The sequence below is a fragment of the Lactuca serriola genome, chromosome 5 (assembly GCF_051521515.1).
Source record: "Lactuca serriola cultivar US96UC23 chromosome 5, Lser_US96UC23_V15, whole genome shotgun sequence".
Classification (NCBI taxonomy): Eukaryota; Viridiplantae; Streptophyta; class Magnoliopsida; order Asterales; family Asteraceae; genus Lactuca; species Lactuca serriola.
The window spans coordinates 177798265-177809842 of record NC_136412.1 but is presented as its reverse complement, the minus strand read 5'-3'; the positions used below and the strand labels follow the sequence as shown (position 1 = coordinate 177809842).

The 11578-nt window shown below is 32.0% G+C and overlaps 1 protein-coding gene across 3 annotated transcripts; it reads left to right on the top strand.

Moving 5' to 3' along the window:
• The first annotated feature begins 3727 nt into the window (after nucleotides 1–3727).
• Nucleotides 3728–11095, top strand: APRR2 (CheY-like two-component responsive regulator family protein). Of its 3 annotated transcripts, none has more exons than XM_079001360.1 (12): nucleotides 3728–3966; nucleotides 4714–4909; nucleotides 6825–6904; nucleotides 7068–7134; nucleotides 7225–7271; nucleotides 7645–7722; nucleotides 7811–8263; nucleotides 8479–8619; nucleotides 8902–9159; nucleotides 9262–9318; nucleotides 9626–9685; nucleotides 10685–11095. In XM_079001360.1, exons 2-12 carry the CDS (start codon nucleotides 4780–4782, stop codon nucleotides 10841–10843), a joined length of 1530 nt encoding a protein of 509 aa, XP_078857486.1. In that variant the 5' UTR covers nucleotides 3728–3966; nucleotides 4714–4779; the 3' UTR covers nucleotides 10844–11095. The 3 variants fall into 3 exon arrangements, with proteins under 3 accessions (XP_078857486.1, XP_078857488.1, XP_078857487.1); XM_079001361.1 differs by lacking the exon at nucleotides 3728–3966 and adding an exon at nucleotides 4333–4467; XM_079001362.1 differs by lacking the exon at nucleotides 9626–9685.
• The last annotated feature ends 483 nt before the right edge of the window (nucleotides 11096–11578 follow it).

Genomic DNA, 11578 nt, shown 5'->3' with positions numbered 1-11578 from the left:
AGTTTGAGCCTAGGTTTCCATTTAGATGGCTATTTCTTCATTTATGGCTCTAATCATGATTCATGGACGTAAAGTTTGGACCTTTACATGATTTGTGGGTGCTAGAAGGATAGATCTACAAGTTGGTGAAGCAGATATGACCTCAGAAGGTCAGATGAGTTTGGTCATGGAGGAGACTCGTCGAGTCCATAGGAGGACTCGACGAGTCGGATCGAGTTTACCCGAGTTTCGTGATCAGTTGAGACCCGACGAGTTGGGTGGGTGACTCAGTGAGCCGAGTGAGACCTTGTGAGGAATCTGATTACGCGTGTGGACTCGCCGAGTCGTTGCCTGACTCGACGAGTCTGGTCAAAGTTGGACCGGTGACTTCCGTTGACTTTTAGGGTTTAGTCAACCAGTGGACTATTGGACCAGGGGAGGGGTAGAATGGTCTTTTACCCTTCTGGGAAGCATAGTACGAGACTTGTCTAGCCTTTGAGAGCCACTGCTGATTTAGAGTTATTTATTTATGTGATTAGGTGGCGGCTAGATCGGTATTTCGAGTTCGAGACTTTTCGAGAATTATCCGAGGTGAGTCTTCTCACTATACGTTACCTTGAGTGGTAGTTATGTGTGACCATAGGGTCTTATGTGCTTACATTGAGTATTATGTTATATGTAATATGCTATGCATCATGTCTTTGTGATTTATGCTATGCGGAGTTTATAGACCGGAGCGGAGATACAGACCGGACCAGAGGGTCCAACGATACAGACCGGACCGGAGGGTCCAACGATACGGAACTGGAGGGTTCCGCTGAGACACACCGACCGGAGGGTCATATTGTAGCCTTGAGTGGCGTATGTGGTATTTTGGGGAACTCACTAAGCTTCGTGCTTACCGTGTTATGTGTTATGTGTTTCAGGTTCTTCAGAATCGCTGGAAGGCGGTGACTCGATTGTACACTCACAAGAGAAAAGAGTGATGAATATAGATCCTGGAATTTCATAATGTTCCGAAAACCTTGTTGATGATTTTTAAATAAAAAGTGTTTATATAGGATAATGTGCATTTTTATGAAATAAAAATGAATAAAATAAATTTAAATTTTTTCAGTGTTACACATATCCTTTTGAAGAGAGGTGTTGACAGCTAACCACAGTAAGCATAACATAGACCATGTTTTAACGAAGTTACCCCTCTTTGGCTATAACGTATATGAAGAGTGTTTCAGAGGGATAACTTCGTTAAAACATGGTCTATGTTATGCTTATTGTGGTTAGCTGTCAGCACCTCTCTTCAAAAGGATATGATTATGTATGAGAGGTATATTTATCAGCATAAACGTTTACCTCAAGGTATATTATGGTGACGTGTCTGGAAAAGCAGCATGATATTGTACATATTGATGTTGTATCTCATCCCACGAATTCGATCTTAAAGCTAAGTAAACTCAAAAATCACAACACTTGTGATTCCGCTCGTTTGTAGACTTGTCTAGAATCCATGATACGATAAATCATTTGATTGGAAATGTAAATGTAGTCATGAAATGCATCTGATTAGTCAAGATTCCCCTAATAAATATTCAAGTGCATTACAAAGTTGTACATGTATGAATAATGTTCTTTTGTGGGTTATGTTTTGAAGAGAAGCAATAATGAATATCATAAAGTCATTAATATCAATAGGGGTTGACGTGGGATTTGCTGTAAATGAGTAAAAAGAAAATGACCCAGGAGGGTAACCAACTGTTGAGTTTGTCCTCATTTGGTCACTTTCCTTTTTTTGTACTCAATATACCATTGAACTTGTTGTTTGTGTTCACCATAACCCTTTGACCGGCTATCACAGGTCAAAAGCCGGTCAATAGGGTTATGGTGAACACAAACAATAAGTTCGATGGTATATTGAATACAAAAAAAAAAAAAAATGGACCAAATGAGTACAAACGCAAAAGTTAATTATCCTCAAGAGTCATTAATAATGAGTTGCTAAAATTTGTAATGATTTACTAAAATTTAGGACCTGATTTTATGGAATCAGTGATATTATACTCGGTTATATGTTATAGGTTATATATCCGATTTTGAATATTGAATGAATCTAAATGTATATTTTAACGAATTCTTGAAGTTTATTATGGTGACATGTGGCATGTATACACTTTGACACATGTTATATTCAATCTATTTATTTATTAGAAAGGGGATAGGCTGATTATAAAACACAAAAAAGAAAAACTCAATTAGAGTTGAATAATTACATTAGATGAACACTACTTATATTTATACGAAAATACAAAAAAAGAAATAGAAATATTTCTATTATTAAATAAGTAGTGCAATAATTACATCTTCTTTCTCAAATAATCTAAAATGATAAGTGATAAAAAAAATTGATGGGAATCTTTTGAATTTGAAAGATGACAAACAAAAAGTCGTTTGGAAATTGTGGTAAATATAGTGGCACGTAGGTGTCTTTCCCTTGTTGTGATAGATGGCTTCCTCTTGATTACAAGTCTCTATTTTTGAAATAGGATGTAATTACCTTTTTAACATTGTTATTTTTGTAAGATGCATATAGCTTAAAAGTCGCTGGTGTAAGTTTGTAGTGTCTTTGTCTATGACAACGAGTCCTTGACTTGTCACTCCGTACCTTATCTAAGTTAAAGATATCAACTAAAAAACAAACACTAAATTATTAATTCACGTTTCTACTTAAACCAATTGATACATGACAAAAACACAAATCTAGCTGCTGTAGCTTATGATTCGACATGAAATATCCCAGTAATTATGAAATTCTTATTTGTGAAAGTAGCTATCGTTATGTATCATTAGGTTTCGTAGAAGTCCCACTACGAAATTAGGGACCTCAATACCAAATTGTTATTTGATATGTATTTTGTGTTCCTGTGGAATTAGATTTATCGTTAGTAATGCGGATGTAATAATGATTTTAGAGTGTAAGAAAATATATTTTTAATAAAGTTTAAAACTTTAGTGAAAAATGTAATATGTAAATCACATATAATCTTGTAAAAATATGTCAAAACATATAGGACCAAACGATATAACCACAGTTAAGTTATAATATGAATGAAAGACTATTGTGCGGACGTGTGAATAATGTTATTCTATGAGAATTATTAAGAAAATAGGTTGTTTAGTAATATGAATACGTCCAACCTCACACAACTATTGTCATTTTTATGTATTCTCAGTAATTCTTATTTATTTTTGTGCTTCGTTAACTACTCATTTTCATTCTTACAGAATACAACTCAATAAATATATCCTGACAACATTCTAACAAAATGAGAATAAAAAAAAATCTAAAATAATTTTTTAGACGATTTAATTAGTAAGAATACGTATAATGACAATAATTATGTAAGATTGAATGTATTGAGAATATCAAACAACATATTTTCTTTGTTATTATCACAGAATAACATTATCCATACGTCTGTACAATAGATGTCAATCCACATTTAAACGGAACTCATGTAAACCATAAGTTGGTTCCTTTTACACAATAAATTGTATTTGTTTACAAATTTAAGAGTGTTTTATAGTTTGCTTAATAAAATCGGTAACAACTCAAAAAAATACTTTGTATGTATAAAACAATGTCAAATATGTCAAATAAGTTGATGTTTGTAATAGACTATCAATAAAAAACAAAATCAAAATCTTGGACAAAGATATCTAAATATGGTGGTTGGAACAATGATAGATGTTCATGACCAATTAGTGCAGAACTTTTTTTCTTCTTTTTCTGCATATACTCCTCTCTCTCTCTCTCTTCTCTCTCTCTCTCTCTCTCTCTCTCTCTAACACAAGGAAAGGCATAACAGTAGCGCCCATAGTTTTTCTTTAATCCTTTTTAGTAAAGATCCTAAATATATATCTCCTTTTCTTGTTCATGTTTTTTCTTCAACTGGATTCACTTCTATATTTACTTCATTCGACGAATCAAGTGTAAGTTTAATTTTCGCTTTTCTTACTCTTCCATTAAACTTGCATTCATTTGTCAGCCTTTTTTACTGTATATTTACTTACCCTTTTGTGTTCTTCCTCTGACCTCTAAAGCTTTCTTTTTTAAGCTAATCATCGAATCTTTCTTGACAAATTCCATCTGTTGTTGTTTTGCCACACTGAATCTTCATTCCAAACACATATTAGATGCTCACATAAATCGAATCTTTTCTTGATTTCATTATTCATCTTTCAACGGAAGATTGTACTTATGTTAAAAAAACATCAAGATGCAAGAACTTCTATGTGTTTTGTATTCCGTCAGTGTGTGTGAATAATCGACATGTGATTTGCATCATGGGTTATGACCTACAAATATTATATGCTTTTTTTTTAATACTTTGAGTCATTGTTAAAAGTGAATCTACTTTTTGAGTATTTTTTTTATATCTATGGCTATGCGTACTTACGATAAACAAGATGTCTTCAATTATGAATTCTCAGGTGAGGAAAGTTATTATGAGGAAATCATTTGCTGTTTAGATTTTGCAAATTTTATTAATTAAAATATATTTGTTACATATATTATTATTCTATCATCAGATCAATTATTACTTCGCTCGAATGAGGTCCATATCTTCAACACTAATATATCTTATCACTGATCTACCCATCAAGATTCTAAAACATGCATCATGTTATGCGGATCCAAAACTGATGAAATTAACATCGATGTGAATTTTTATGCAGAGTTTATAAATGAGAAAATTAATGATGATTTGAGAGATCTGATGATATAAACGATGCCAGACAGCTATGGTTTGCACTGCAAATGATTTATTAGGGTGGAAAGATTTTCCGAAGGGTCTTAGAGTCTTGCTCCTTGATGAAGATATCGATTCTGCAAATGTAATAAAATCAAAACTTGAAGAAATGGATTATGTTGGTTAGTTACTTTAACTTCAAATTGTTTTTGATTTATTTAGTTGCGAATTTATTTATTGTGCATGACTTTTCCACATATTTAGTTGAAGTTCTTTACTTTGTTATAATTTCTGTTCTTGAGATTGTCTTAGTCATATGCTGTGCAAGAAAATTTTAAGAAAAAAAAAATCTTTTCGTTCCAGTAACATTCATTTTAATTCGTATATCATATGTTGTAGATTGTATATACTCATTTTAGGCACTACCGTGTTTGTTATAAGATTGAGAAATAAAGCATAAAATTATTTTATGAGTTTTGAAGTAAATCTATTTACTTAAACAAATAATACCTCTATCTATTTCTATTCTAATAAATAAATCAATTTATTGCCACTTGTCCATCTCATTGTAACCTATTTCACATAAAAGTTAAATTACTAATCAGACACATTAAATTCTATGGATTATTAGGCAATAAATTAGGAATCCTAATCCTAGCCAAAATTAAATTCGACACGCTAGGGCTTTAAATTTTTAATTATATATTTTTGTTAATAAGGCCCCATTTTGCTTTCCATTGCCACAAGCATATCGCCAATTCATTTTATCAATTTGATTAAATTCACTTAGTTTTGTTACATTACCACATGCATATTTGAATATCAAGTTTAGTTTATTAAATTAACTATAAGTATATTTACATAAACAGTTGAAATATAATCTTTCAAATAGGATCATGTTTAACGTTGTGATCCTGTTTAATATCTATATGTATGGTAAATCAATAACAAACAATTTTGAACCATATGTTGCTACACTGTGATTCTGTTTAATAAAAGTGAAACATTTTGTTTATCTATTATTGTATACCTCTAAATCTTTTATGACTACAAGGGCAAATTAGTCACAATTCCTTACAAACCATAACTAAAAACCAACTCTTTAAATTCCGGTTTCGACCATAAAACCGGTCCCCGCCTATAAAACCGGTTCTTAAACTTGGGTTTATCCGGACCCGATGGGCCTAAACCTGGATTACCTGAAACCCAGATAAAGACATTCTTAAACCCGAAACCCGGACTGATTTTATATATTATGGTTCTAACAGTTCTGGTTTCCGGTTTTAAATCTTATCCCTAGATCAAACTCATAAGTAGTAAAGTATAAACTATTGGTATATAGAGTAAATTTCATTGCTATAATCAAGAATGACATTTTATAAAATTGCAAATTACTATTGGTATATTAACTGGTGTGATGTCTCTAAGATTGTGAGATAAACTTATTCTTTTTTAGTTTCATCTCTTTATGTTTTAACTTGCTACACGCCATCAATATTCAATCACTTGATGATACACATGGAGTCACAGACCTTTGTAGTTTTTAGAAAAGTTTTATATAAACTTCCTAACTATTACATAATGTTAAGATATGGCTACCTGACTATTAAAATAATGACAAATTACATAAACTCTTTTGTTTAAAATTTATAATAAAATTGGTAAATGGAAATTTGACAAAGCATCGATTAATCATTATGTTTTTGAATAGTGTTTTTCTTTCTCGACTGTGTTTTCCACGGGTTTAAACCTAATACAAAATTAATTCACTATAATCTTCCATAGTATTTAGCTTCAATTTTGAAGGGTTCAAAACAAAACTTACATTTTGACTCATGAACTCAAATCAGATGTACAGTAAGACCATTTAAAAAATCAGAAGTCTATAAAATAATAATGCGATTTTTTTTCCTTTTCAGTTAAAACATAATACTAAATAAATAAATTTCGCATATTGGATTTTCGGATCGGGTATCGGATATCTAATATTTTTGAACACTCCTAATTAATCTGTATTCAAGTTTATAAGCTCTTTATTATCGCATATATTCACCGTATACGTTGGAGGTTATCTAACTTTGGCATTAATGTGTACAGTTTCTGCTTTCTATAGTGAGAATGATGCATTGTCGGCGATTTCAGACAAATCTAAAGGCTTCCATGTAGCTATAGTAGAGGTATTCAAGTTTTTCGAATTTGATGTACTTTTTGACGACATGTATATTGATGGTGCTAAGTTTTCGAAAATTAATATTTTCCAGGTGTTACAAAGTGGTACCTTTTGAGCGATTTATTGGATTCAATTTGAAGTGTCTTATGTATTTTTATATTTTGTGACAGGTGAGAGCAGGTAACGAAGATGGAAGGTTTAAGTTTCTTGAAACGGCGAAAGATTTGCCTATAATCAGTATGCCTCGTGAATCACTAATCTAAATTTGTATTATGATAAATCTTTATATACGAACATAAATTAAGATTCTTTCGGTTTTGATTGCAGTGACTTCAGATGTGAATTGCATCAGTACCATGATGAAGTGCATAGCAGTAAGTTTTATTCAACACAAGATTGTTTTTAAAGGTTAAATGCAATAAAAAGAAAAATACTTCTATATATTTGTTGTTTACTGCATTGTACTTTCACTTTGTAGTATTAATGTATTGCACTTTAAATAATCTACCAATGTCATTTGAATGAACAAATAATTGAAAGCATATTGCTATTTCTTGCATTTAGTCATATTTTTATTACCCATCTAGTCTTAGGCAACGCTTCTGTTTTTTCCCTATTAAGTATCATCTTGAAAAAGGAAGTTTAAAAGATATTTGAGAAAAATAACAGAAATAAATATTAATGTGAGATTAAGTCAAAGGAAATACAAAAGTGTCAATTATCCCGACCCTGTGCTTTGTTTTCTAGCTTGGTGCAGTCGAGTTCCTTGAGAAACCATTGTCCGAAGATAAACTCCGAAACATATGGCAACATGTGGCTCACAAGGTTAGTAAGTTTATTTTCTATAGTGAACTAATAAATTCATTACCTTTTACTTGTTTTCTGATAATGGGATTGTGAAAACTTCAAGCAGGCGTTCAATGCAGGAGCTAAGGATGAAAATGAACCGTTGAAATCCGAGGAAGCTTTGATTCGTTTGGAAAAAGTAGGTATAAAGCAAGAAATCATTCAAAATAAAGAACATAATGAGGAGGTATCGGTTGAAAGCGATAAATATCATGCTCCATCGACCCCACAGTTGAAGCAAGGAATGAGGCATGTTGATAATGAAGATCAAACGAATCTCTCAACTGAGAAAGAGTGCGTAGAACATGATGGTGAGTCCAAATTCGTCGAAATTACTTGTGATGATCATTTAGTCGTTGATAATGTTATGGAGACAAACTTCTCAAAGAGTTTGGAAGAGGGAATCAACAAGCCTTCAAGTAATGAATGTTGCCCCGATCCAAAAGATGGTAAGAAGCAAAATGAAGCATCCGAGCATCCCATTTCACGTTCTAGTAAATCTGGTCGAAGAAAGGTCAAGGTAAAGATGATGATTGATATACTTTTTTGATTAATCCTGAAATTAAGCACGTTATGCTCGTACCTAATACATACTTGTATGTTATGTATGATGTAAATTGTGCTTCATATATATTTGAGAAAATCCATTGTGTGGGAGCCAACATGCATTGGTGCACCATGATTACATTTGTGTGATTCTATTGTTTGTGATTTTAAATAGGGTGAGTATTTCAGGTAGATTGGAGTAGTGAACTACACAAGAAATTCGTACAAGCCGTGGAGCAACTTGGTGTTGATCAAGCCATACCTTCACGTATATTAGAACTTATGAACGTAGAGGGTTTAACTAGGCATAATGTCGCAAGTCATCTCCAGGTTAGAAAAAAACATTTGTTTCTTACACATGATATGACAGGTTGTACTGCATTTGGCATGCATTGTTGACAGGGACAATAGGATAATAATTGTAGTTTTTCCCAAAATGGTGGGACACGGAATCGGTCTTGATCTTTTGTATGTGAAAAAGATGTGAATGCCCTTCTCATCTTCATCGTCTCAAATAGCCCTAGAAAGCTTGTCCAGTCGTTTATCCTATATCTACTTCCATGATTGTTTTTATCTAAAACTAAACATATATTTTCGTTATGATTTAAGCAGAAATATAGATTACAACGGAGACATATTTTGCCTAAGGAAAGTGGCAGAAAATGGCCTCAAACTAGACACCATTCAACACCAAGAAACTACTATCCACAAAAGCCCATTATGGCCTACCCTCCTCCATATCATTCTAACCAAGTATATCCTACTTGGCCACCTCCACACAGCTACCCTCCTCCACCTCAGACGTGGGGCCCACCATATTATCCAACATGGCATTCTTCTGTAAGTTGGTTGTGGAATCCCTATCCAGAGGTAAACTCGTCATTCGATACTAATATATCATTTTTGTCATTCTTTTTGTAAGTCTATTGAACTTTAGGAGTTGATTTTGGGTGTGTTTTTGTCATGTTCCAGACACAAGCCGAAACTTGGGGCTGCCCAACCATCCCATCTCACCCATCTTTTCCTCAAGTAAGTATGCTTTTTTCTAATGGATTAAATGCAAGAAATAACATTGTACTTTTATTTGTGTATTATAGCATACTAGTTTAATTTCTTTAAATTACTTCATTTTCTTTCTTATCCCCTTCTATCAATTGAAAACTCTAACCTAATTATAGCAGTCAAAATTGTTTCGTATTTTGATGATATTGCTAGATTTTATAGAAAGTTATAATAAACAAATCAATGAAAGTACTCTGCTATTTCTTACATTTAACCCTTTTTGTCATTGTTTGCATTGAATTAACAAAATATGTACTTATCAACGATTTTGCAGAATGTTTCACAATTTCAGAGTAACCGAACCATGCCAAATAATTCATTTGACCATTATCCGGTATTTACATTCACCATATCTTTATAGGGTTTGACTTTTGTGGTTATAAAAGTACTTCTCAAGTCAAGAATACCATATATTTTTCAGCTTTGGAGGAAAATATTGATTGCTAAGTTATACCACATTACAAATGTGACATTCTAGAATGATATTATTATCCGTAAGTCATGGTTAGAATTTTTGAGGTGAAACACAACTTTTGGAGTTAAAAATTCATATCGATCCTTTCTTTTTACTACAGTTTACTTCATAACCCCAAAAAAATTATAATATAATCATCAAATTAACTTGAAGTATGGTGTCTTTGTTTGACCTCAAAATTAAAACACAAAAGTCAAAAGTCATTGCTTCCGATCGATTGGGATTACGCCCCACAATTTTTTTGACTTTTGAACGTCCAAGTGTTATTTAACTATGAGTGATTTAGGGTTAGTGTTAAGTGTTATATATAGCACAAATTGCGAGAAATAACATTTTACTTTTTTTTTTTACTAATAAAGGTAACGTACCTAATTTTTTTGACCTACAATAGAAATGTAAGAACATTTATTTACCCATGATAGCAATTTATAATTTTTTATTGAATATCGTAACTCATAATTGCAGTGTACATAGATTTCTATACACATAATCATGACATATTTACAATTCCTTACCCATAATGAGAATATATTTACATTTCCTAACCGATAATAACAATATACATAACAAATAAACTGCATTTCCCTGCATCGAAATGTGAGTAGTAGCTTGCAACTATTGGTAAAAGTATAAATAGGTTGTTTGTTATGAGTATAACGGTAACAGAAGTTATATTTTTGTTATTGGTAACAAATATAATTAATTACTTTGCTATTATTAGTAAAAAAAAAAAAAACAAAGTACATTTCTCATATTGAGAATGAGGATTATAATTTTTTCATATTCATATAATCATATTCCATTTTTTGTCAGTGTTTTGCATTGTTGTGACATATGGAAGTGCTATAATTATTGTAGGGAGATGAAGTCATTGACAAGGTGGTGAAGGAAGCAATAAATAAGCCATGGCTACCATTGCCTTTGGGCCTGAAACCTCCATCTACTGAAAGTGTCATATCAGAGCTTTCCAAACAAGGGATCTCAACCGTTCCTCCCAAAATCAACGGCTGTCATTGATGTTGATCCTGATGTCAGCCTCTGTACACAATTGATGTGTATGAATATGATCTCAATAAATTAACTCTGATGTTATACAATGTTGTTCACGACTCACGAGAGTTCGATGATGTGGTTGTAAATAGATCTTGACTAAGCATTTGATTCGTGGGCCCACACATTTTGAATGTGAGCCCCACGTATTGTGGGGCCCATGTTAGTGGTGGTGAATAACTGGCCATGTGTAATAAAGGTTGTACATCTTTGAAGAGATGCCTGTGGGTTGGGTTGGGTGGGGCTATAAAAGGGACGTGTCAAAAACTCAAAATGGTCCCATTTTTCATCTTGAATTGATAAATTCTGCTACTTTGATTTTTCCTGACCAATACTTGATTGTCTTACTGCTGTGTTTTAACTTTTTACCAGTGTCAAAATATGATTCAGTTTTTTTTTTTTTTTTTTTTTTTTCCAAATTAGTATTTACCAAATTAATATATATATATATATATATATATATATATATATATATATATATATATATATATATATATATATATATATATTTTTTTTTTTTCATTTTTCCTATATTTTCAGTTTTTCTTACTGTCATTTTATTTTAAATATCACTTTTTTTTTAATTCTCTTTTATTTCAGTTTTCTTTTTTTATTTTTTTAATATACGTTTAAGATAGATGCTCGGATGTTGTTTACACAAATTATAACCATTCTGAACATTAAATATTAACCTCTTAAAAC